This window comes from Gopherus evgoodei, chromosome 14 (genome assembly GCF_007399415.2).
Source record: "Gopherus evgoodei ecotype Sinaloan lineage chromosome 14, rGopEvg1_v1.p, whole genome shotgun sequence".
NCBI classification, from domain to species: Eukaryota; Metazoa; Chordata; order Testudines; family Testudinidae; genus Gopherus; species Gopherus evgoodei.
In genome coordinates, this window is record NC_044335.1 from 16,183,721 (window position 1) to 16,211,000 (window position 27,280).

Genomic DNA, 27,280 nt, shown 5'->3' on the forward strand with positions numbered 1-27,280 from the left:
GGCTGAGCTGCATGGTTTGGCCCCCAATCCAGCGCCCCAGCTGGAGGGCTGGAGTGCTGGAGCAGGGCCAAGCCATGTGGTGTGGCCCCCAAATGGAGCACCGGAGCGGGGCAAGCCCTGGACCCCGCTCCCCAGCTGGAGCTTGTGGGCTGGCTTAAAACGGCTCGTGGCCTGTACTTTGTCCACCCCTGAGCTAAGGAGTTAGAGAGCTTGAATTTTTTTGAGTGGTAGGGGTAGGGTAAGGAAAGTTGCTTGCTATGACAACTGACTTGAAAAATACTTGTTTCTTTAGCTAATTGTCAATGTTCTGCCCTAACACTACTTTTCTCTGACACCTTGCCAACCCCCCTCTCTGAATGCTTTCCCTGCATAACAAATGCACAGCTCTGGGAGCCATCTGCCAGGAAAATTCAGTACCACTATGAATTAACAAATGTACTCAACCTACATTTATTTTCATGCATTTGCTTTCCATTCTGTTGCTTCCCTTTGCTCTCTTTTTATTTCTTTCTCATTCTTCCTTCCTATTCTGGTTTCTTATGCCAGAACAGCACTTCCTTGTTATCTTCCTTTTCTTGATTGACCCTCTTTTCCAGCCAATCTATTCTGTGCTCCATGGGCAGCTGTGTAGTGAAATTTAAAATTATGATGCACAGAAATCACAAAGGGATTGAGACAGCCAAAGAGAGCTATGCAAGAAAGGAGCGAAAACTTATCTGTGATGTTGACTTTACTTTTTTTTTTTTTTTTTTAAAGCACGTTTAGTTCCCTACTGGGCAAATATTTCAGTGTTCATTTTAAAAAGCATCGGGGGTATCTAACCGTTTGGCATTGCAAAGTTTAAGATTTTTAAATAGAAATAAAATATTCTTTGATTCAATTTTGTATAGTGCTTTAAAGAGCCTTTTGTTTTGGAAAAGTGCACTTTTCGTGAAGTAGCTCCTTGCAAATTAAGTTCTGGATGTGCAGATAACTTGCTGGAATGTCTAGGTTCATACATGTAGAAGCTTATCTGGCAATTCCAAATATGCTGGTAATTGTAGGGCTTCCAAGTTTCATAAACGGACTTCTTATTAATAAGGAGATGGTAAAATTTTGGATTAGTGATGCTTTGATGAAGTGATACTTTCACCATGAGGAAAAACTTGGGTTATCTCAGTTACTTTGTGCAGCAGTGGTTTCTTGTAAAATTATCCCCTTGATTATAGGTCTTACCACAACATTTCTAAAAAGATTCTGGAATTATTGACAATAATAATTTACTGTGTTTATTGGTATAGAATAGTAGTCATATAAAATGTCTTATCCTTTAAGGGCAATGAAGCCCTGGAACATCAAACCAATATTAAGTTAATCTTTTGAATAACTTTAAAAAATGTCAATCTCCCATGCTTCTGTTTTTCAAGTACATCTGACTGGGTGAAGTTCTCAGTTCAGAGGAAAATATTGTCCTCTTTTAAAAAGTGACTAAATTTGCTCAGTGTCAGAAGTGTAGTACTGTACTCTGAATAGTCACTTTTCAACCTCAAGGGCAAATTTTCTTATAAAATAGAGAAACTACACCTCTACCCTGAGATAATGCCACCCGATATAACACGAATTCAGCTATAATGCGGTAAAGCAGTGCTCTGGGGGAATTGCGCACTCTGGCAGATCAAATCAGATTCGATATAACACAGTTTCACCTATAACATGGTAAGATTTTTTGGCTCCCGAGGACAGCGTTATATCGAGGTAGAAGTGTATGTTCTATATGATTATATTCAGAGTCTAAAAAATTACTGTACAGGAGTAACAGAGATGATGGAATCAGAGATTCTTCTCCTGTAAAAGATCAGGTTATTGTAGACTAGCTGGAAAGTGGGGTTTTACTCAGTCTGGAGTAGAAACTAGTTCATTCTGGGATTGAATTAAGAGGGAAGTTTCTTAGCAAGAGGGTGTGTGGTGAAGCTTCCTTTTTCCTCTTCTCCTTTGTGTGAGAGAAAGACAAGCACCTGTGATGACTTGGAGTATATTCCCTGGACACATGCATTCCTGTAGGTTCTTACCTTTCTGGTTGTGAATATTGGCTATTTTTAGAGCCTCATGACACTCTCATATATATGCGCTCTGTGTGTGTGTGTGTGTGTGTGTGTGTGTGAAGAGTGTCATATATGTATAAAAGAAAATGTCATGAGGCTCTAAACATAGCCTATATGGGGGGGAATTTTGTTACTTTGTTTTATCCATGTGGGGTGTTGGCTCCTGAGGGCTGAGAGGTCCTGGGGGATGTTGCAGAGTGAATCTGACGCATTCACACTCCACAGCAGCAACAGTTCTTTGGGGCTGGGCCCAGCTCCCTGCTCCGGGTGTTGCAGCCTGGGGCATACATCGCAGCTGTGCTCAGGTTTGGCCCAGCTGTCCCTCTGTCACCAGGTTGTAATGCCAATCACTTAAATTTTGTCTGACTACCCCCTGTCATGACAGAGGCAGCTGGGCCAAACCTGAGTAGTGCTGTGACCCCGTGTACCATGTTGCCACACCTGGAGTGGGGAGCTGGACAAAGCCACAGGGGACAGGAGCTGGTGTTGATGGATGGGTTTTTCATTTTTTTAATGTTGTTTTGTTCTGAATTTGTGGAAAATGGGGCTCTAGGTATTAAGCAAGGGACTTTTACCTTCCAAGGAATTGTCTAGATTAAGAAAATGCATACCATTAGCGTTTTCTAATACTGTGTAAAACATTGACTTTTCAGTCCTTGTCTATACATAGTGTGTGTTAACATTTTCTAATACATAGTTTCTTTCCTAGTAGTCTTACACAAATCCCTCTTTTTTTCCATTGCTTTGAAGTGATTGTCTGGGTTGCTGACTGTCACATGGTAGCTAGTTTGCTAGGGGGATTGGATTACATGGCTACCTTAGTTTGGAGGTGTGAAATTCACAGTTTTATACCATACAGTGAAGGTGATTATTCTTGTTAAAGGTTAAGATATGGTTTAAAAGTTACCAGACAAAGAAAAGGAAATTAACTTAATAGAGGCTGTGCAATCTGCAACAGTTTAGATTATTTTAAAATGGCCACTACATGTCTGCAGCTGCCTCTTCATCTGGAATTTAAAGAGCCAGGAAGCAGAGCTGAAGGTCACTTGGGGTCTGTTTGCAGAAGAGTGAGTAGATCTAAATACTGGAGTACTTAAATGAGGAATTTGAGCTGCCAACATCATGAAGAGTACAAAACTGGTTTAAAATTCCTCTTTTGGGTAAACTCAGTTTGCCTACTAAAAGCTTTTTTTCTTTTTTGCTCTTGTCATGTGTCTGTAGACAGTGGAGTAACTTTATTGTCTCCTGCATCTAGGTTATTCATACTGTTAATTTCTCTGGCAATTAAGCAAAATTCTTCCACAATTTTTATAATTCTGTTTTTGTTCAGAACGCTGGTGTGCACACCTCCCCATGATCCAGGAAGTATTTAAAAGTGTTATACAATATTTTTCACACCATTTTAATAATTTTTCTCATATAGTTTTGTTGACAAGCTTATAAAACAGTAAGAGCAGATAGCTTGGAATTGTACCCGAAATGCTGCATTGTGTGAAGTTTATATTTAAGGTCACTTTCCAGTGAAGCAAAAGTAATTCTCCATTGAGGTCTGTTTAGGGTTACAACAGGTCTGGTCTAAAGCCCTTTGAAGGCAGTGGAAAGGCTCCCATTGAGGACAACAGGCTTTGTATTAGCACCAATATCAGTTGACTTTATTGCAACCATTAGCTAAGTAGTCAGGAGTTTTGGGTGCCACCTTGAAAAGCAGAGGTAACTAATTTATAGCTAAACAATTCACCCAGTGTCACAGTCTGGCCCAGTTTCTCTTGCTGAACAGGCACCAGATTGTTGTGACTAGACTGAGCCACTGGATCCCATGTGTATATAAACTCCCAGAATCGCTATTCTTAGCTCTCGGTCTCTTACGGGACACTTCCAGGTTCAGACCCTGTGTCTGCCACCCTTCCTTGGGATGTGGGACTCCCCAGCCTGGCTGCTATAAATTCCAAAACCAGCAACTCCAGTTGCTTATACATGCTCCCTCAGAGTTCCATTTAATTGTAGGCATGCTCAGTTTCTTGATCAACTCCTTCAGGAACAATGTGTCAGGTAAGCTGAGAATACAGGCTTATCAAAGGAATTTATTAGCCATAGTCGCTCTTAAAGTACTAGAGTTAGCAATTGTTGCAAAATCCCAACTAGCCCTGAGATACTCCTTCCCCCCCCCCCCAATAAAAGTATGATCTAACCCTTTCTGAGTCCAGTCTGATCAGTCTTTCAGGCTAGGCAGACTTTTCTGCAACCTCTTTCTACAGCCTGGTCTTCCAGCATGTGGTGATGAAAGACCCTCACCGCAGGTAGCTACTGTCCTTTTTTGCCCATGTGCTCCATCTGGGAAATTCCAGCCTTCCTCCAGGGTATGTCTACCCTTAAACTGCTACAGCAGCACAGTTGCAGCATTCCAGCTGCACTGCTGTAGTGCTTCAATGTAGATACTACCTACTCTGAAAGGAGATGTTTTACTGTCAGCGTAAGCAGTTCACCTCCCCGAGAGGTGGTAGTTAGGTCGACAAAAGAATTATTCCAGAAGCCTAGCGCTGTAGACATCGGAGGTTAGATTAGCATAGCTACATCTTAATGTTGTGGATTTTTCATACCCTTGAGAGAGATAGCTATGCTGATGTTGGTTCCCATTGTAGACCAGCCCCCAGTCAGGCTTCAGTGTAGATAGTCCATTGTCATATAGTCTCTCAACTACCAGTTCAAAACCATCAAAGTTGATGGCCCTAGCTTCTCAGCCATTGTCCCTAATACAAAATGGATGTTCTAATCCAAAATGGAGGATACATTATTAAATGTAGGTTGCACTACAAAATGGAGTTCACAGTTTGGTAGACACATCCCATTCTGTCACAGCCTGTTTGACCATGGAAGAGTAATTTGAAAGTTATACTTGCAAAAGTATATAGTAGACCTGTGACTGGTGTATAGGGTTTCCAACCCTCCAGGATTGGCCTGGAGTCTCCCAGAATCAGCATTGATCTCCCAGTGACTATTGAAAGCAATCTGGGAAGTTTTAATAGGATATTTTAAGAAAATGACACTACGTCATGTGGGGGAAAAATGATCTCCCGGAATAGCTTCAGTCAGAGTTGGCAATCCTATGTGTGTATGAAACACAATGCAGATCAATATGTGTTTGTCACCAAACCACTTAGTTTGATTAATATTCAGGATTTTGTAGAGAGAAGGTTGTGAGGATCTTTTTGGGGGTAATATAGGTTTTACCAAGAGATATCAGTAAAGGTATTACCAGAAGGAAAGTAAAATCATACTGCTGTTTAAGCATCATTTTTTTTTTCAGTCTGGAGTGTTCTGCACAGCCTTTAAATGTGAATTTTAGTGTAACTTTGGTTCCTTCAAGGCAAACTTAGTAGAACTGGAATTCATCAGCATGGATTTCTCAATGTGCTTGTCAGTGGGACAGAAATCTAGAAGAGGCAGAGAAAAAAGAAATGGAGGACCTGGCACAAAGTTAAATCATGAATATAAACTTAAATAGGTTGGCCTGTGGTCAAATCTAACTGTTGTGGTTGTTGACTAGGGATGATAGAAATGTTCAGGGAATCTTTCTGTAGAATTGTTTCAGCAAATTTTTACTGGCTCTCCTTGACCTTACACATTTTGTGTGTGTGTGTGCATAAGGGGTACATGGTATTTCAATATAAAGAGGATCACTGAATTAAATATTTACTTACCACATTGTGATTTATTGTGCATGTATAACTAGGATTAGTGTGAAAATATGCAGGAGACTGGCAAAATCTATTCTACATCCTGCTTGCCACTAAAACAGGATAAAATGGAGAAGCAGTGTGGTCCATCGAATGTGGACTGGAGGTTCTGTTCGCAGCTATTCTGTGACTTTGGATGAATCACTTCACCTCTCTGTACTTAATTTCCTCATCGTAAAAATGGGAGGAGTAATGTTACTTATCTTTGTAAATCAGTTTGAGTTCTATAGATGAGGAGTTCTGTATACAAACATTATTATTATTTATTATTAGCGAAATAGTTTTTCCTTCTTAACCAGTACGGATTGGCAATCCAGTGAACGTGTAAAGTCTTGGTTACTTCTATCCAGTCAGCACTCCTCCTTATTTGTCTTCTCAGTCCTGCTTCTCCTTTGCTGAAGAGGAAAGCAGCAAAGGCAATCTCTCATATTTTTGGCTTTTCAGTGCCGTTTTTTAATGTTTTTTCCCTCCAGTTCTTTTGACTTCTAAAATGATAAGCGAGAAGGAGGGGGGTGTTGCCCAAGTGCAACAGCTGCTGTGGCACAATATGAGCCTTCATTGTGGGTATCTTCTGCTCTTACTGGGATAACAGCCCAGAATGTCAAGATATAGTGATGGCTTCTGTTGGCAGATCAAAGTACCAGGCTGCTTCCCCATTACTGGTCAATGCAGCCTATAGTAGAGCTTCCTGGTAAAAGAGTCATTCAGAGCTAGTCTCCACAAGGGCAGTAAAGGACAAGTTTCCACCACCCACATGCCAGGTGCAGACAATTTCCAAGACCTTTCCTCTCCAGGAGCTTTAGGTTGGGCAAGGAGTATCCAGCTCTTGGAATAACGTCATGCTTAAACAGCCAGTTGGTAAGATTCATTCTGAACCCTCACTATTTATGCCTTCTCATCTCAAGGCTATGCAAGAAGAGCATAGAGTAATATAGTGATGTAGTCACTGAAGCTGCTTGAGTAAGTTTTCTCAGCAATCATGGGCCTTAACAGTATGAGGTTCCTTGTGGCTCTCCATTAATGTTGATGATTCAGTGCTTGCAAGTTACACTGACATACAGCCACCACTGTAATTAAATCGCTGTTGCATATCTACACTATGCTCCTTGTGTTAGTGGAGTACATCCACAATAGCAGCTCTTGCATCGACCCAGAGAGCAGTGTACTGTGGGTAGCTATCCCACTATGCAACTGGCTGCAGAGTGTTTTGGGAAGGGTTTGCAATGCCTCATGGGGGCAGGTACAGCGTAACATGATGGTTTCTCAATCCTGTTACCAGATTACCAGCGGCTTTTCAACTGAAGGGGTGAGGGAGGTGAGTGTGTGTGTGGAGAGTGAGTGTGTTGGCACACTGTCTCTTTGGGCATGTCTACACTTACCTCCAGAGCAGTCGATCCAGTGGGGGTCAATTTATCGCGTCTAGTGAACACGCGATAATTCGACCGCCGAGCGCTCTCCCGTCGACTCCATTACTTACTCGACAGGGGAGCATCAACCGTTGACTCACCGTAGTGAAGATACCACGGTAAGTGTGTTGACTTCTCTACGTTATTCATGTAGCTGAAGTTGCATAACTTAGATCGATTCCCCACCTTCCCAGCGTAGACCAGGCTTTAAGTTCAAACACCAGCCGGAAGCAACCAATCCTGAGGCAGAAGCTGGTTGACAGACAACTAGTGTCCCCCTGTCCGTCTCTTCTCTCCCCCACCTCAGTGTAGACCAGTACACCAGCAGGGGGACGTGGACACTCAGACATCAGCCCCCACCTTTCTCCTTGGCTCTGAACAGCATGACATGAGTGTCTTCTCCCACACCCCGCCAAGCAGCAGCCTGCCTGCTGCTACAGTCCTAGTGTTGAGAAGAGCAAGATTCTGCATTAATGTTTTGATTCCCTCCGAGTTCTCCCACAGTCTCCTCTCCCCTCAGACCCAGGAGTTGCACCCCCTCCCCTGTAGTCTAGACAGGAGTGCATTTGCTGCTGGGAATCGGCATGCTCAGCTGGGCAGTAGCTGTGTGAGTTCTCCATGCTGAGGAGTTTCAGAGCTTCCTGGTGCTTTGAAAGGGATGGGGTGCATGCCCATATAGCTTGATGCAGGACAGCTGAGTTCAAAAGAGTGAGCAGGGAGGTCACGGTGGGCATTGTGGGATACCTCCTGGAAGCCAGTTACCACGATGTAACAAACATTGTGTCTACACTGATGCTTTGTCGATCTAACTGTGCTGCGAAAAGCTTTACATCTCTCGTCAAGGTGGTTTTATTTTGTTAGCAAAGCAGGACAGTTCTGTCAGCGGGAGGAGCATCGTACTGTGTACACCTTCACTGTTTTGTCTATAAAAACTGCCTTTTGCTGACAAAACTTTGTAGTGTAGGCTAGGCCTTAGTGTCCTTTCATTTACACCAGAGCCTGAAGATTTTTCAAACTAAGTGAAATACAATGGCTTTCCATTTTTAAGGAGGTTTTTTTTTTAAGGATTGGGTGGATTCAGCTTTCTAAGGCAATTTGCTGAGCAAAGCAGACTGTCTGGTAGAAGAGTTTCTACATCCTTTTCCAAGAGGGGAGCCTTTTCACAGCAAATATGACTTTTACAAATTTTATTTTTTTCAGGTACTGGAGGTGGACTTCTCTGTTTTGGGCACACTTGGTCTTCCTTGTAAAATGAAATCAGTTCAGATCTGAGACCTGATGAAATTTCTGTATTCTTGGAGATGAGTTGCAGAATTCTGAGCAAACAATTTTTTTTTATATCCATTGGATTTCACTAGTAACCTTGACAGAAAGAGGGTTCAAGTGGTATGAAGATCTCTTAATCGTTCCTCCCATCCATAACTAGTACCAGTTTTCTTTACTTCATGCTCTTGGAGCAGGATATACTTTCTGTTAATTGGCATTTGCAGACTAGTTTAGTATAGCTGATCTCCTTAGAAATGAAGCAGTTAACAATGCTTGGCATTCAAATGATTGTAATTAAGCTTCAAAATAAATGCTCTATTAACAAATAAAGTTTACCCCTTTTTGCTGTTTGTCTCACTGCCTGACAGCAAACTCTACATTAGTTGTTTTACATTGTGAAAAAAATGCTTTGCAGTCAGGACTAGAAGCTCTTTAAATGAAATCTTAGATTCTAGAGAAGATAACAAAATTTGCAGAAGTTTAAATCCATGGGGTTTTAATGCCCTCAAGTGTCTGCTGTTCTCACAGATGTAACTCGGACCTGGTCTACACTACGCGTTTAAACTGATTTAACCCTGCACCCGTCCACACAACAAGGCCCTTTATATCGATATAAAGGGCTCTTTAAACCGGTTTCTGTACTCCTCCCCGACGAGAGGAGTAGCACTGAAATCGATATGGCCATGTCGGATTAGGGTTAGTGTGGCTGCAAATCGACGGTATTGGCCTCCGGGTGGTATCCCACAGTGCACCATTGTGACCGCTCTGGAAAGCAATCTGAACTCGGATGCACTGGCCAGGTAGACAGGAAAAGCCCCGCAAACTTTTGAATTTCATTTCCTGTTTGCCCAGCATGGAGCTCTGATCAGCACGGGTGACGAGGCAGTCCCAAATCCAAAAAGAGCTCCAGCATGGACCGTACGGGAGATACTGGATCTGATCGCTGTATGGGGAGACAAATCTGTTCTATCAGAGCTCCGTTACAGAAGACGAAATGACAAAGCATTTGAAAAAAATCTCCAGACTATGATACAGAGTCCACAACACAGTGCTGTGTGACAAGCGTAACGGAAAGCCAAAGAATCAAATGGACGCTCATGGAGGGAGGGAGGGAGGGGGGACTGAGGACTCCAGCTATCCCATAGTCTCCGAAAAGCATTTTTCTTGGCTGAGCTCCCAATGCCTGTAGGGTCAAAAACATTGTCTGGGGTGGTTCAGAGTATATCTTGTCAATTTAGCCCCCCTCCCTCCTGTGAAAGAAAAGGGGGGAAAAAAATAGTTTCTTGCCATTTTTCAGTGTCACCGTATGTCTATTGCATGCTGCTGGTAGACGCGGTGCTGCGGCACTGAACAGCAGCATCCCCTTCTCTTCCTTTCCTGATGGCAGACAGTACAAAATGGTGGAAAACTGTTGTCATCCCGTGAGTGCTCCTGGCTGGCCTCGGTGAGGTCATCCTGGGCTGCCTGGGTAAAAATGGGAATTACTCCCTGTCATTCCTGGCAGACAGTACAAAATGCTTGGTAACCGTCCTCATCATAGCAACTGGAGCCAGAGCTCCATCAGCCTCCTCCCCCCCCCACCCCCTTTCATGTTTAAAGAAAAGATTCTGTACTCACTGGACTATCATAGCAGCGGGAGGCTGTGCTCCTCTCTCCCCCCCTTTAATGTCCTGCCTGGACTATCATAGCAGCTGGAGGCTGCCTCCCCCTCATTTTATCTTGCTAAAAAGTCAGTGTTTCTTATTCCTGCATTCTTTATTACTTCATCACACAAATGGGGGGACATTGCAATGGTAGCCCAGGAGGGTTGGGGCAGGAAGGAAGCAACGGGTGGGGTTGTTGCAGGGGCACCCTCTAGAAGGGCATGCAGCTCATCATTTCTGCGGGATCTCTGGGGCTCTGACCTGGAGTGGCTGTGCTTTCTGGCTCTCTAGTAGACTTGCCTCATATTCTAGGCAGGGCTTACTCTATTTTTAGACAAAACATAAAGAAGGGAATGACCCGGGTAGTCATTCCCATTTTTGTCCATGCGCCCCTGGCCGACCTCAGCGAGGCCAGCCAGGAGCACCCATGACAGCAGCAGACAGTACAAAATGATAACAGTCATCGCCAATTTCCAAATGCAAACGGTGCAAAATGACTGACAACCATCATCTCATTGCCAATTTACAATGGCAGACAGTGCAATAGGAATGGTAACCATCTCTGCTACCTTGCAAAGGCAAATGAATGCTGCTGTGTAGCACTGCAATACCGCCTCTGTCAGCAGCATCCAGTACACATACGGTGACAGTGACAAAAGGCAAAACAGGCTCCATAGTTGCCATGCTATGGCATCTGCCAGGGCAATCCAGGGGAAAAAGGGCGCGAAATGATTGTCTGCCGTTACTTTCACGGAGGAAGGATTGAGTGATGACATTTACCCAGAATCACCCGCAACACTGTTTTTGCACCATCATGCATTGGGATCTCAACCCAGAATTCTGATGGGCGGGGGAGACTGCGGGAACTATGGGATAGCTACCCACAGTGCAACACTCCAGTAATCGACGCTAGCCTCGGTACATGGACGTACACCACCGAATTAATGTGCTTAGTGTGGCCGCATGCACTCGACTTTATACAATCTGTTTTACAAAACCGGTTTATGTGAAATCGGAATAATCCCATAATGTAGACATACCCTCAGATACTCACTGATCTTGAATCGTGGGGTAAAGTTACTACTAAGATTTCATCTGTCTGGATTCGAAATTCAGAGTCGGTTTTGGTCAGTCAGATCCTACATATGTCCTACTATATGCTACTTCATTTATTTAATGTATATGATGCAGACTGCAGACATCTAACTGTACGAAGAAGCTGCTGGAAAGTAGATATGTGCACTATATCTAGTGACTTTGCCAAGAGCAGTATTGCTTTATTTCCATTTGATTATTTTTATGGGAAAAAGCTGTTGGAGCCATGTGTAATTTCTTTATCAAATTCAGACTGCTTTTTCATCATTTTTTGCCTTAACAAGTGCAGTTAATGAGAACTCTGGGTAGAGCGAGAGAACAATTTTTTCAGTTTAAGCAAAGGATAACATTGCTTTGCTTTGGAAATATACATGCATTATAAGAACAATAACCTGTTCTCACCCTTGTATGAAATAGTATTGTAAGTCTGGGGGCTTCATTTTTTTTTAAATTGCAGAATATTAGTATTGAAAATCATGCTTTCTGACTTTTTTGGCAGAGTATGGGAGGGAAAGGTACTTTGGACTTCGTAGAACCCATGTTTTTTAGTGCATTCCTGTCCTGAAGGTACAGCTTCTCTTCTCTGTCCCATCCAATTTGAACTCAAAAATGTTAGTGGTGATTTCTCTAGCCATATTTAATTTTTGAAAAATAAAATGAAATGCCTCCTTGCATTCCAGCTAATGATATTTCTTTAAAAAGAACAGGAGTACTTGTGTCACCTTAGAGACTAACACATTTATTTGAGCATAAGTTTTCATGGGCTACAGCCCACTTCATCGGATGCATGGAATGGAATATATAGTAAGGAGATATATACACATACAGAGAACATGAAAAAGTGGGAGTTGTCCTACCAAATGTAAGGTCCATTATGAGCCAGGTTGTGTAAAAAGGCTCTGCCTATAGGTGTTTCCTAGCAACTCTGCCAAGGGAATGCATTGCAAGTCAGAGTTTCCATTTCTTTTAGGAGTGTTGGGGTTCACTTATTTCATTCAAAGACTAAAAATCAGGGGCAAAATATAGGTAATGGGGAAATGAGACATGACCCTACTAACCATTAGCTTTAGTCAACCAACTACTTAGTATAGTTAAGTGGTTTTCAGCCTGTGGACCCCTGGGAGTCCGCAGACTATGCCTAAGATTTCCAAAGGGGTCCGCACCTCTATTTGAAACATGTTAGGGGTCCACAAATGGAAAAAAAGATTGAATACCACTGATTTATTGAAATTCTTGGCTAACAGCTTTTTTTTTCCACTTGGAAAAATTGCCATCAATCTTAGTCTACTTTGAAAACAATTACAGTAGGACTTTGCTAATTCTCACTCTTCACATTTCTTACCAAAATAAGTGTCACTTTATTTATTGGACCTGTTGATATAAATTACAAATGTAAAATTTGAATAGCTCATGGAAAATATTTGTTAAAATAACTGGCTCAAAGCTGAGCCATATTAGGAATTTTGCTTGTGATAATATAAAAAATATAGTTGTTGTCACATTACATATCTTAAACACCTAGGACTTTTAGTTACGATTTTACTCCTTTTCACCTGTGGAAGTAACTACATGTAATGCTACTTTAATATTAAATATATTGCATGAGTTCTCAAATACATATTCTATTACCATGTTTCATTTACAGAGCCCTACCTAGAGGGCCAGTATCCCTTTCCACTATGAAACATTACTTACCATTCTTTTTACGGGTTTAAGTCTTGGCCTAAGTTGCATAATCTTACAGCACCCAAAAATGTGCTAAGCATTTCACAATACAAATAAGAGGATACTGTCTCTGTTCAGAAGAGTTTAAAAACTGGGACATTATGCTACAAAAAGGGGGCAGCCTGTATGTTGCGCCGGGGAGGGGGAAGAAGAGATGGGAGAATATCAAAACATAATGTGGTTATTCTGCAAAGCCTAATGCACAGCATAATGGTGCAAGATGCTCTTATGCTTTAAAAAATAGTTGAATGTTATGGTTAACGTATTTCTTGTGTGTGTCTTTGTAGAAGTGGGTCTTAAGGAGGGACCTGAAAGAGGAAGGGGCCTTGTGGACCAACTTGGAATTTACTTGAACAAGTAATTAATGAATCAAGGGTTTGAATGCAGTCGTCTGTTCAATAGCTAGTTACTTTGAACCGGTCTTGTAAAACACTAATGAAAATTTACCAACTGAGGCACAAAATTACTTTCTTTGCCTTTATCATGATTAAAAAAAAATTCAAAGGGGTGAATAGAATTTACCGAGGCTGACTTAAGTTATTTGAGCAATTCATTTTTGAATGGTCAGAATCCCCAGATAAATACGCCACTGAAAAATAAATTTTCTTTAAATTACAATTAAATTTGTTGCTGGATTCACAACAGTGGGCAACTGAAATCCTCTGTTCAGAACAGACAGTAGTTCAAGATTCTCCTCTGGGCGCTTGTGGAAGGACTAGGAAACAGAGTAGTTCATGGTCCACTCTGTCCTTCGCTTCTAATCAAAGATGCCAGTAGCAGTGCAGTTATTTCGGTCTGCATCTTCTTCTATGAGTAATGGACTAGGATAATCTAACTGGGTAATTATAATGGGAAAGGTTTTGATTTTAATGGGAGGCAATATTGCTTAGTTATTATAGGTTAGTTAGTGCACCCATCTTTCATTCCCAACTTGGTAACTAAATTGTTGAAACCATTGGTATGTCATTTAACCTCTGGGTCTCTAATTTCCTCAGTTGTAAAATAGATATACTTTAGGGTGCTGTCACTAAATGTTTGTAAAGTGTTCTGTAAGGGCAACATAAGTACTTTAGTGAAATTGTTTTAGTACTTGAGTCTCATTCAAATTTAAATCTTCTAAAGCTACATCAATAATCTTAACTTGTATAGCATTCAGTTGATACACTTGAATTTACATAGTATCTACATCAAACAAGTCATGATGTTTGTGCTAGTACTAATACTAGCGTTTTCTTTAAACGTTACTTAGAGGAAATTAAATATAAAAGTCTATTGAAATATCTTTGAATTTCCTTGTTTGTGGTTTGAAAATAGACCATCAGTATTAAGTTTGCATTCTGTCCTTGTCATTCCATTGTTGCTAATACTGTTTACAAATGAGTTAACTCTGTCATCCCTGAAACATTTTAAACACAGTAGAAATATTGAGGCGCACACCTTTACGCTAAATGTTCTTTCTTTTTTACCTTTTAATATAGTGGGTTATTTATATTAGTGTTTGAATGAAAATGTTTCCACTTCCCATGAATTAAACACTTCTGAAAATTTTACCATAGAGGTTTCTGCGAATTGGGTCTGGTTCCCACATAATCTGTAAATTGTAGTAATAGGAAACTTCCATAGTGTGACAATCCAGAGCTTTTTCTTGGGAGCCATTTTTGAATTCATTAAGAATGATGCAGTTATTGGCTAGCAGCACTTGCTGCCAGTAATGTTTGCAGCTTGTGAAATTGATTCTGGTGACCTATACTAGCACTTAGATATTTGGAAATCTCGTCTATTCTAGGTTTTTCTGAAAAACTTCCCACCATTGCTAATGCCGAATTCAGCTCCACCAACCGTGCTGTTAACAGTGGGAGTCCCAGTGTAGGCAAGATGCTAGAGCAGGGGTAGGCAACCTATGGCACGTGTGCCAAAGGTGGCACGCGAGCTGATTTTCAGTGGCACTCTTGCTGCCCAGGTCCTGGCCACCGGTCTGTGGGACTCTGCAGTTTAATTTAATTTAAATGAAGCTTCTTAAACATTTTTAAAATCTTATTTACTTTACATACAACAATAGTTTAGTTCTATATTATAGACTTATAGAAAGAGACCTTCTAAAAATGTTAAAATATATTACTGGCACGCGAAACCTTAAATTAAAATGAATAAATGAAGATTAGGCACACCACTTCTGAAAGGTTTCTGACCCCTGTGCTAGAGGCTGTCTGGAATTTGGTTTAACAGCTGTAAATACCAGGACTTTTTTCTGAAAAGGCCAGTATGTAGATAGTCAAAAGAGGCAAACTTTTGAAGGAGTGTGTGGTGAGGGTTGTGTGTGGAGTGGAAGTGGAGGGGGGTGGAGGAGAGGTTGTCAGATACCTGACTGTAGTTCTGTATTCCCAGTCCACATTTGTAGTTTAGGAAACTGTCATTGTCAGTTTTGTTATAACTTAAGAGAAATTGGTACTGATCTTATGATAGAATTAAGAGGACCTATTTTTTATGTATTTTCACATACCAAAATAGTGGTTTTGTAGATGTCTTATTAATAAGGCTACAATTTAGTCACAGAAGTCATAGTATCCAAAACTTTGAAAGATCTCCCTGACTTCAGCCAGCACTGGTGGGGAGCTGAGGGGTACCACTGCAGCTCCTAGTATCCACGGGTGGCAGTTAGGAGCCCTGTATCTTCCCGACACTTTTCCCAGCCACTATGGGCATCAGGGGGGATCCGCTGCTTCCTGCCCTCATGGACAGCAATGGGGACCCCTGCAGTTTGGAGCTGCCAGCTGAGAGGGACCCTGGAGCTCCCAGGCCGCTCCTCCCTCCCCCCACCCCAAGCTGCCGAGGCTACCCATTTTGTCATGGGTATTTTTAGTAAATGTCAAGGACAGGTCATAGGCTTCTGTGAAGTTTTCATTATTGCCTGTGACCTGTCCCTGACTTTTACTAAAAATATCCATGACAAAAACTTAGCCGTACTTATTAATCATCTCAAATTCCAGAGATGATGCGTAAGTAAAGATTAGCAAGAGTTAAAACTATATCTACAGATGTATCAAAAGCCAAATGACATGGTTAAAAAAGACGCTGCCTTTCTTTAGTTGAGCTGGGATAGATTTTGGCCCTATGATGGGATTAGTTTACAAGAGCAGAAATTTGTATCATTCAAACAAAATAAGATTTTATTGAATTGTTTCCCACTTTTTAATCACACAAGTGTATCTAGATAAAATAGCCACCAACAGTGCAACTTGCTAGCCCTCTAAAGTATTCCAGTCACAACAAACATTACTGTTATAGTTCACTGAAACAAGCTCTTCACCCCTGATAATTGCTTGGTGCTTAAGAAAAAAATTCTTTTCTTAACGAAAAGAAAATAGGGGTGGGGCGATCTGTGCTTTCTTTAGTGCCTGGAAAACATATCTCTGATGTCTGAAGAAAAGACATTTTTCAGATTTCTACGACCTGGACCGCTACCATCCTTCAGTGCAAATGCCCCATTGTTGTACTTCAAGATATAATTTAATGGTTGTGCAATCCATTGCTGTTACAGTGGTAGCAAAAGCACATAAAGGGAGGATTCCAATATCCACAAACCTGCCAGGGCAGTGGATCTAACTTTTGCCTTTGTGGGTTGGATGAGATCTTAATTATGGTTGTTAGGGAATTCAGGAATCTCTGTAGCTTCAGAAGTACCGAATTTAGCCTTTCCTTTACAGGTGAACTGAAAAGTAGTTCATAAACTTTCCCAGTCAGTAACAGTGGAGTTAGAATTAATTTACAAATAGTTTCTCCCTTATTTATCTATGACAACCTCAGTGTAGGCTCTCTGTCTTTCCCTTAGTGTTCGGTTGCCTCAAACTACATTATTTTAGCTGTTTGGTGACCTCAGTTGTTGAAAGAGAAACATAGAACCATGAAATGGACTCTGGCTAAGTAAAGCCTTCAGTGCACATTTTAATGGTAAACAAGTGTGCTGACTGCAGTCTTTACTGGCATCTTTAATTGCTTGTCAACCACTCAAATCAAATCAAACTCAGAAATGTGGAAAATGGTGTAGCATTGAACCCAATGTGCTCTTGGATATGGCACTCTGGAAAGAACTCTGTTAAATATTCTGCACCCCAAACTTCTGTGAGAACAGATTTTTTTTCTCTGAAAGGCTATTGCAATGTGGTGGTGATGTGATAAACTTAAAAGAGCGCAGTGTGGGCTGCCCAAAATCTTGAGTGAAATGTCATTGAACATGTAACCAGTTCACTTCCCTGCTGTTAGATATACAGCTAAGAAAACTGCTATAGGTTGTTTTAAAAGAAGTCTCTCAAAAAACAAAATTCCTTGGAGCCCTGATTTATCAATTTCCAGATGATCTAGAATCCGTATGCACAAAAGAGTGGACTGAATTTGTAAGAGCTTTGACACTAGGTGCATTTTGATCTAAATGAAAATACATTTTTTAAAGTTGTCCCTAGGTGTTGCTTCAATAGACTTTTTTTTTTCTTTTCGGTAGTCATTGCATCAGCTCTTCTGTTGAGTGTTCACTTTAAAGTTTGACAACATCTGGTTTTCACAGCCCACCTCATTTTAAGAAGAAACCAGACAGAAAATGTACTCGTTTTTCTTAAGAAATGGTGACAGCTCTTTATGTTCCATGATGTGGGTGAAGTAAGAATATATTACTGAGAATTAAAAGTGCAGCTCTTCATGAGACAAAACATATTTTGACTTAATCTTCTTTTCCCCTTATTACTTTCTTTTTTCAATAGAAACTATGTTCCAACTTCCTGTCAACAACCTTGGCAGTTTAAGAAAAGCCCGGAAAACTGTGAAAAAAATACTTAGTGACATTGGTTTGGAATACTGTAAAGAACATATAGAAGTAAGTATGACATCTGATGTAGCTTTCTGGTTTGAATTGAGGCACTTCAATTCAATTTTCTGCTGAAGTGATATTTCTTACTAGATTTCATAAAAATGTATTAGCTTACATGACATCAGATTTTTTTTGGTGCTCCATATGTTTCTGATAGACCTTTACAGACCTTCAATTTTACCCCTTCACTTTATCTCAGGAGTTGTAACCTTCAGATGAGAATGAGTTGTATGGGGTTCTGTTAGAGAATTACTGCCATCTAGAAGTCATTCTTAAATGGTTACTAGGAGCTGCTACTGAAACAAGTTACACACCTTTAAGCCTCATCTAAACTGATATTTAAAGGTGTAGTGTTAGCTAACATGCTTAGGCTTTAACTTGACTGGTTTGACATGTGTTGAAGGCAATGGGCATTGTCTGTGCTAGACTTTTAAAATGCGTTAGCAGGTGCTGGCTGTTATAGTAAAATAACACCTTTAAATCCTAGTTTAGACAAGGCCTTAGAGCCTGCTGTCCTAGGGGCCAAGAGATGAACTGAGATTTTTATAGGTATTTCAGTGCAGAACAATAGGACTCTGGACTTAACTGCCTTTTATAACGGCTCAAGTTATATCTAAGACATATTCTGCTATTAATCTTACTGACAAACTTTAAAATATTGCTTATCAGAAACCTTTTTTCCTGAAGTGAATACCTGGTACAATCACCTTTCCACTCACCTGCTCTTTGGCTATTCAGCACCCTATAGATAGGTTCTGCGTTTTGTTCTAGTTTTAAACTGGCTCCTCTTCTTCATGTTATTGTTCCAGATCATTTCCAAATAAAATGAGTGTTCATCCCTTTTTGTTTGGGGTCAATTGCTTTGAATAAGTGTGGGTTGAATAATGGGCATCAGGGTAAAATTTCCAAAGGAGTTTGAATCCAGATTTCAAAAGTGATTTAGGCCTGAGTCCCATTGACTTTCAGTCAGACTTTGGGATTCAGAGTACCTTAGGTGCTTTCAAAAATTGAACTTAATGTGCTTTTAAGAACTTCACCTATATCCTTGTGCCAAAATTTAAAAAAACAGAAGCTGAAGTCCATATTTAAACACACATCTGATTTTAAAAAATACTCAACATTGATCTCAGTGGGAGCTGTCAGGTGCTGAACACTTTTGAAAATCTTGAAAGTCAGACTTGGATTGACTTTTTAGGATTTTATTTTTGAAAATCTTGGCTCTCGGTTATTTAGTGTCTTTGAGCCTGTACTTTTCAGAACTGCTTATTTGGAACCGCTAATTCCTTGGGAACCCACCTTTTTTTTTGTCAAGGGAAACTTCAGTTGAAATAAATGTACAAGGTATATTTTTATGATTTTCATGAGGGGAAATTTTCCCATGGGTTAATGATCTCTTGTACTACTTGTGAGTAGTTCTTGGTGAACAGAGGGCTGTGTGGGTATCTTCATGAGTAATTAATGGGGAGCAATCAGTTTTTGATGTCTCTGTCTTCCCATCCACCCTTTTCCAGGATTTTAAGCAGTTTGAACCTAATGACTTTTATTTGAAAAACACTACATGGGAAGATGTAGGATTGTGGGATCCTTCGCTTACAAAAAATCAGGTTAGTAATGGTTCCACGTATCACCTCAGATCCTGCAGGCAGTAACTTTCAAATGGTGTTTTGCACAATTATACCAATTTCTTTTGTTGTTTTTTACCAGATTTAATGGTGGTTTTTGTAATCTTCTACTTAAAGGATTATTAGAAGGGTGCGTTTGTTGTGCAAGTAATAATCCTAGTCTTGATTGGGTTAAACAAATGCTGAGGGCTAGTTACTCGAATGAAAAACTTCACTGTTGAGAAACTTTAAGCACCTGTTCTATTATTGCACCTTAAGTGCCAAACTTCATTTTTAAAAAAAATTGCCATCCTTATTTTCCAGCTCAGCACAAACTCACCAGCCCTCTAGTTAAAAGTATAACTATTTACACAGACTATTTCTACAAGATTTGCTTCACCTCTCCCTAATTCAGTTCCACCATCTGTTTTCATGATGAATTCAGAAAAATATTAAGCAGAATAAATCCAGCTGCTGTTTTCTTCACTGTCATAGCTTTCAGCTGTCTGCTACATCTCTGAAGATTTGGTGATAAACCCATCTGTGTCAGAGCCTGTTCAGTTTAGTACAGCAGAATGGAGTGGCAGTGGTGTTGGAAATCATATTTATTCTTTTCTAGATGTTTCTGAATTGACTGTAAAGCTAAGAAGGTTTGAACTGAGCTAGGAGAAATGGAGAAAAGGATGTAACTGTGATGGTGACTTCTGTCTTATTGCACTAACTAAACAAATGTAACAGAAACCCTTCACTTTGATTCTATGACAGCCTCCACTTTTAGTATAATATATACTATAATATATACTAAAATAATGACAGGTGACCATTCCACTTATGAAATCAGGTGGTATAAGTGTCAGGTGTTGCTCACCCCTGGAAACAGGATGCTTATATTTGATGGATCACTGGTCTGGTATTTGTAAAAACCAAAGTCCCTTTATTGCTGTGCCTCTGACATAGCATTAGTATGTTCTCCCTGCTTCTAATATATTCAACAAAAAGATTTGTCACCTCAAAGCAGACAACTCTTAATTCTGTGGCCTGTTTCGAGCAATGGCCAATATCTGCGGCTTCAGAAGGTGGCCAGAAATACACACAGCTCACCTATTCATAGAGAGAGGGAGAGTAATTCATTCCTTAACTTCAGGGGATCCACTTGCACCTTGAAGCTTCACTTGCATAGCCATGCAGGTTGTTCATAATTATCTCAATTTGTCATATTTTATATTTAATGTTAAATTATTTTGAAATGCCAGGCTGACTTCGAAGATGGACATGAATCATGGATAGTTTAATGTCAGTTTGAATTGTTACAGTTGACACAGCATCAGCAACCCTTTCAAAGCTGCTACAATTTAGGGGGAGCAAGAGGGCTGTGAAAAGCACTGTGAAAGAGCTATGTGGTATTACGTAAAAGAGCAGAATTTTTCAAAAGCCTTTTTTTTTTTTTCTGATCCGTGGTGAGTTTTGAAAAATTTACAATCTAGCTTTGGTCAGTAGAAAAAGTTGGTTGCTTGAAGTTCTACTTCTCAGGTATCGGTGATAGGATTATTATGTATCTAAATTAAACATTACAATTAAATATGGCTCTTTGGGATGTGATTTGTGTTTCAGAAGAGTATTCCTTCTGCTTCATGCCAAATTCACAAAATAACTTCTGCATCATAGTTTGCATGCGCATCCCCCACCTCCTATGTTACATTGTCTTAATTGTGCCCTGATTAGTGTTGCTTTAATCTGTCTGGAAGCAACAGGACTGTGGAGCTAAACTACTCAGTTCTGCTCCATTCTCAAAAGTGACTAAGATACTATAATACAAAGAGAGGCACTAGGTTTGTGTGGACATATCATTGGAAGTGGCAGTTAAAAATACTTATTTCAAAATATTGCACCAATTTAGAAAGCTTTTGAGGACAGTATTAAAATAAAATTAACTCTGGCTAATGACTGGATTAAAGCACATTGAAATATCTAAAAATATCATTTTGTGAAATACTTTGATCTGAAGTGACGTTTTTTGGCCTGAACACCTCATTCTGTGAGCTTGCCAACTAATAGTACATTACAGTTCTAACAGCTAGGCCCACATCTTCTGGAAAAAGATGTTAGTAAACTCTCTGTTCCATGCAACCTGACAGGCAGCATTGTTTCCATTCCCTTACTAAGGAAGAGTGATATCTTTATGAATTAACCATAAACATGACACTCTGGGCTGCGCTTTCAAAGTGACCTCTAAATTGGCACCTTTCATTTTACATGTGCAGTCTGGTAATTAAACTTCTAATTACCTGATTTACAGGCCAAAAAATGTGAATGCCAAATTAATGGCAGAGTTGAAGCTGGTCTGGCCCATTGTAATGGTCCCCGTGAGACGAGCTGAAATTCCACACTGTCCATGATGCTTAGTGCAAAATGTCTTGTTTAAAAAAAAGTGGTTTTTATATCTAGTTTTTGTTTGTTCTTTGTTTTAAGGACTATCGGACAAAACCTTTTTGCTGCAGTGCGTGTCCATTTTCGTCGAAGTTCTTTTCAGCCTATAAAAGTCACTTCCGGAATGTTCATAGTGAAGACTTTGAAAATAGGATTCTTCTTAATTGTCCCTACTGTACTTTCAATGCGGACAAAAAGACTTTGGAAACGCACATTAAAATATTTCATGCTCCAAATGCCAATACACCGAGTGGAGGCATCAGCACTTTTAAAGATAAAAACAAACATGATAGCCTTAAACCTAAGCAGGCTGACAGTGTAGAACAAGCTGTTTATTATTGTAAGAAGTGCACTTACCGAGATCCTCTATATGAAATAGTTAGAAAGCACATTTACAGGGAACATTTTCAGCATGTTGCTTCACCTTACGTAGCAAAGGCAGGTGAAAAGTCACTCAATGGTGCAGTTCCCTTAAGTTCCAGTACCCGGGAGGAGAGTAGTATTCACTGCAAACGATGCCTTTTTATGCCGAAGTCATATGAAGCTTTAGTACAGCATGTTATTGAAGACCATGAACGTATAGGATATCAGGTTACAGCAATGATAGGGCACACTAATGTAGTGGTTCCAAGATCCAAACCTTTGATGTTAATAGCTCCAAAACCACAGGATAAAAAGCCTATGGGACTTCCTCAAAGGATGGGTCCCCTTTCCCCTGGAAATGTCCGATCTCTTCCATCACAGCAGATGATGAATCGACTCACTATACCAAAGCCTACATTAAATTCTGCAGGCGTGAATATGATGTCAAATGTTCACCTACAGCAGAACAATTATGGAGTCAAATCAGTACCACCAAGTTATGTTGGACAGCCGGGGGGAAGGCTAAACTTAAGTGGTAATGCACCTGTTTCTATTCCGCAACAGTCTCAAACAATGAAACCGTTTTCACCGAGTGGAAATGGAAGGCCTTATACCCTTGGAGGGGAGCAGAGATCTCAGACTCCAGCAAGGTACTCTCTTCAGTCTGCCAATTCCTCTTCTCTTTCATCAGCCCAGTTGAAACAAACGTCATTATCTCAGTCTCAGGCAGCATCAAGAGTATTAGGTCAGTCTGGCTCAAAGCCTCCTGTGGCTGCTACAGGCCCTTCTGCTGTCAATACTTCATCAACACAAAAGTGGAAAATTTGTACAATCTGTAATGAGCTGTTTCCTGAAAATGTGTACAGTGTTCACTTTGAAAAGGAGCACAAGGCTGAAAAGGTGCCTGCAGTAGCTAACTATATAATGAAAATACACAATTTCACTAGCAAATGTTTATACTGTAATCGCTATTTACCCACTGATACGTTGCTTAATCATATGTTAATCCATGGACTGTCTTGTCCATACTGCCGTTCAACTTTCAATGATGTTGAAAAGATGGCTGCTCATATGCGAATGGTTCATGTTGATGAAGAAATGGGACCTAAAACTGATTCCACTTTAACCTTTGATTTGACATTGCAGCAGGGTAGTCACACTAATATACATCTACTTGTAACCACCTACAATCTGAGAGATGCCCCTGCTGAATCTGTAGCTTATCATGCTCAAAATACTCCTCCTGTTCCTCCAAAACCACAGCCCAAAATCCAGGAGAAGGCAGATATACCTGTGAAAAGTTCTCCTCAAGCAGCAGTCCCCTACAAAAAAGATGTGGGTAAAACCCTCTGCCCTCTCTGCTTTTCAATCCTAAAAGGACCCATATCTGATGCACTCGCACATCACTTAAGGGAGAGGCATCAAGTTATTCAAACAGTTCATCCAGTTGAGAAAAAGCTAACATATAAATGCATTCATTGTCTTGGTGTGTATACCAGTAATATGACTGCCTCAACTATAACGCTACACCTTGTTCACTGCAGAGGGGTTGGGAAGACCCAAAACGGCCAAGACAAAGCTAATGCACCATCTCGACTAAATCAGTCTCCAGCTGTAGCACCTGTGAAACGTACTTATGAACACATGGAATTCTCTCTGATGAAGAAAAGAAAAATCGATGATGATGACTCGCCATCTGCCTTTGAAGAGAAGCCTGAAGAACCTGTAGTTTTAGCTTTAGACCCTAAAGGTCATGAAGATGATTCTTATGAAGCCAGAAAAACATTTCTTACAAAATATTTCAATAAACAACCTTATCCCAGTAGGAGAGAAATTGAAAAGTTGGCTGCCAGTTTATGGCTATGGAAATCAGATATTGCTTCACATTTTAGCAACAAAAGAAAGAAATGTGTTAGAGATTGTGAAAAGTACAAGCCTGGTGTGCTGCTTGGTTTTAACATGAAAGAATTAAACAAAGTTAAACACGAAATGGATTTTGATGCTGAATGGCTGTTTGAAAATCATGATGAAAAGAACTCCAGAGTCAATGCTAGTAAAACTGTTGATAAAAAAATAAACCTAGAAAAAGATGATGAAAGTTCTTCAGACAGTTATGAAAATATAGAAGAGGAATCTAATGAAAGCAATAGTCCATTTGGTCAACCAATTTCAGATGTTGGTCGTAAAACCTCTATTGATAGCACAATAGAGAATCCAGAAGACAGCATATCCAAGGAGACTACTGATGAAAATCCCTTACGGTCTCCAGAGAAATCAGACCAAAAACAGGAGGAAGGCTCAAAATATGAAAAGATTCATTCTGTCAAGGAACCAATTAAACTAGTAGGTGATGCCTCAGATAGCGAGGGTGATCAAGATGATGCTGCTGAATGGAAAGATGGAGCTTCGCAGTCTGAAAGTGGACCTGGCTCTCAGCAAGTTTCTGACTTTGAAGACAATACATCAGAGGTAAAACCAGAAGTTTGGACAGATGAATCATCTCAGAGCGAAGATGCTGGTAGTAGTAAACCAACTGCAGAAATAAAAGGGGTTGCATCTGAAAGTGATGAAGAGCAATCAAAATGGAAGAATAGTTCCTATGGAAAAGTAGAAGAATTTTGGTCTAAGGACCAGTCACAATGGAAAAATGCATCAGAAATTGAGGAGAGTTTGTCAAATCAACAGATGGAATGGCAGAATAGCACAATTGACAGCGAAGATGGAGATCAGTTTGACAATGTGACTGATGGTGTAGCAGAACCAATGCATAGCAGCTTAACTGGTGTAGAGTTGAGTAGCCAGCAAGCATAAGCTGCTCAATTCAGAAGCATGAGTAAATATGCTTCAATCTACAACTGTCTAAATACTTTCATTTCAATATGACTGCTAAGCTTAATTCTAACTGGTACTGCCTTTTGAGTGCTAGGTCATCTGGCTAGTGGTTGATGTGGCCACTATTATTCCAGTGGTTATTCCTAAGTATGCTATTGGCTACATTTGCTTGAGAATACCTGCTGTGATGAGCACAGTAACTTAATGTGAAAACAGATAAGCTGGTGGCTCCAGAATGCACACGAAGAAAAGCAGAGGTTTTCTTTATCTGCATTTTCAACATTTATTTCACTCTTGGATATGTTCAGTTGTATGTCTTTTTAAACATTACCCTTTTTCACATGGTAGTATAGGGCCAACATGAGCTACCAGTTCAATGTGTATAGTAGACTATGGGGAAATTGATTTTTTTCATGTATCATTCTGAATAGTTGAAATGTATATTTGTACAGTCTTTTAGACCTATTCAAGTGAAGCTTATGAAATTGTTCTTGTGTACCCATCATAGATTTGTTTCTCTTTTTTAGTGTTGCCCTGCTGTGTAATAAATGCTGTATCTAGTTTACCTAGCAAAAGCTTGAAACTGCTATAGTATGAATTTTGACAAACTTAGTTTTTGCACATAATCTTGTACAATCTCAAAACTGAGGCCAGCAACATAAAAAATTATATCTGGACTCTATTGTATTATAGAATTTTCTTGTTCTGAATATCCTTGACATTACAATTGATGACAAACGTATTTCAGAGCCATTTTCTGAAATCTTTTAAGCTAAAAAAGAAAAAATCACATGCAAGAAACAAGTTTGCAGCTACTAATTTTGACACCTTTTAGATCTGTATAAAAGTGTATTGTGTTGAAGCAGCATACAGAAATAAAAATGCTGCATTTTGGATATTTAGTTTTATCTTTAGTTAACACCAACAAGGTGTTGTATTCATTTATACCATCTAATATATGACACACTGTTGTAGTATGTATAATTTTGTGATCTTTATTTCCCTTTGTATTCTTCATTTAAGCATCTAAATAAATTGCTGTATTGTGCTTAATGTAAACATTTGCTTTATTACTAGTGGCATATCATTGTTTGTTGTTAAATTGTGCTTCGTTACATTGACCTTTGTAGAAAGAAGCTCTGGGGATTTGCTATGGCAAGCTTGTGTGATGCTGTCGTTTCAGATCTACTGATTGCTTATGGGAACATTTAAAACATTTTATATGTAAGATCCACTTAACCAGTAAGTTAATAGCTTTCACCTTCCTCCTTTACTTGTTACTAGGAACAGTAGCATATAAACAGACTTGCATTGCTTCACTAGTTCCATAAGCTGCAGGATCTAAAGGCACCGCCATAGTCATGATTTTTCATTCCTTGTTCTTAGTAATCAATTACGTTAAAGTTCAAGCATACTGGAAGAATCTTTCGACCTAGAATGTTTCAAGCCTTTTTCTGAGGTATCAGGTATCATTTTTTTATATATTTTTTGAAGAGTGGGTAGCGGGGAAGTACTGACTACTTAAAACACAGATTTTCCTGTCAGATGGGACACTCTTGGAAAAATGCAGCTGTTCTTTAGTTTTTCAGAAACAGAATAAATCCCATATACAGTTTAGTAGTTAATGTTAGTCATTTTGATTGGAGGGGGTCAAACCAGTCTTCCAGTAGTGGGGCAAGAACATAACAAAGATTTGCCTCTTGTCCTCAGAATTCATTCATGTAATCTTTCCTTGAAGAAAAATCCAGATGTGATCAGAGCAATAATTTTGCATATAAGAGAAAATTAAAGCTTGAGTGGCTGAAAGTATATATCCTAAAATACTGTGGTTTTGAATTTCTTGTACCTTTTCAGGATTTTATATGTTAAGCGAGAAGGATATGATCAGACTATATTGGCAGACATTTACAGCCAGTGATAGATAGATAGATAGATGAAAATTGGTTAGGATATGATAAGATGTGCATAGGAAACAAAAGTCATCATTGCTTTACTAGTAGAAAAACTGTAGATAGCTTAACCTTTGTGGAAGCTTTTCACAGTAGTGTAACTAAAGGAAATATTTTTAAATCCCCATTCTGAAGTGGTTCTGAATTTTGAAAGCATCTTGGGCAGAAACTTGCGTATATCTACATAGTAAATGGGTAGGTCTAGAAAAGCATTGGTGTAATGAATAAGTGAGCCTAAGATGAAAGTATTAATAAGATCTATGTATTTAAAATGTATTATACCCCTTCCGCAATTTTTGG

At 39.8% G+C, this 27,280-nt stretch overlaps 1 protein-coding gene across 9 annotated transcripts in view; it reads left to right on the plus strand.

The window, feature by feature from the left end:
- The window catches only part of ADNP (activity dependent neuroprotector homeobox), a 44,507-nt gene extending 18,417 nt beyond the window's left edge, over positions 1–26,090 (plus strand). For 8 of the 9 annotated variants that reach the window (XM_030533723.1, XM_030533724.1, XM_030533728.1 and 5 more), the window contains 3 exons: positions 17,702–17,814; positions 19,320–19,412; positions 21,879–26,090. In XM_030533723.1, coding sequence (XP_030389583.1) covers positions 17,702–17,814; positions 19,320–19,412; positions 21,879–25,010 — 3,338 coding nt within the window. In that variant the 3' untranslated portion in view covers positions 25,011–26,090. Of the gene's footprint in view, positions 1–17,313; positions 17,592–17,701; positions 17,815–19,319; positions 19,413–21,878 lie in introns of those variants that run through there. The other variant, XM_030533729.1, reaches the window with a different exon arrangement.
- Positions 26,091–27,280: the final 1,190 nt, after the last annotated feature.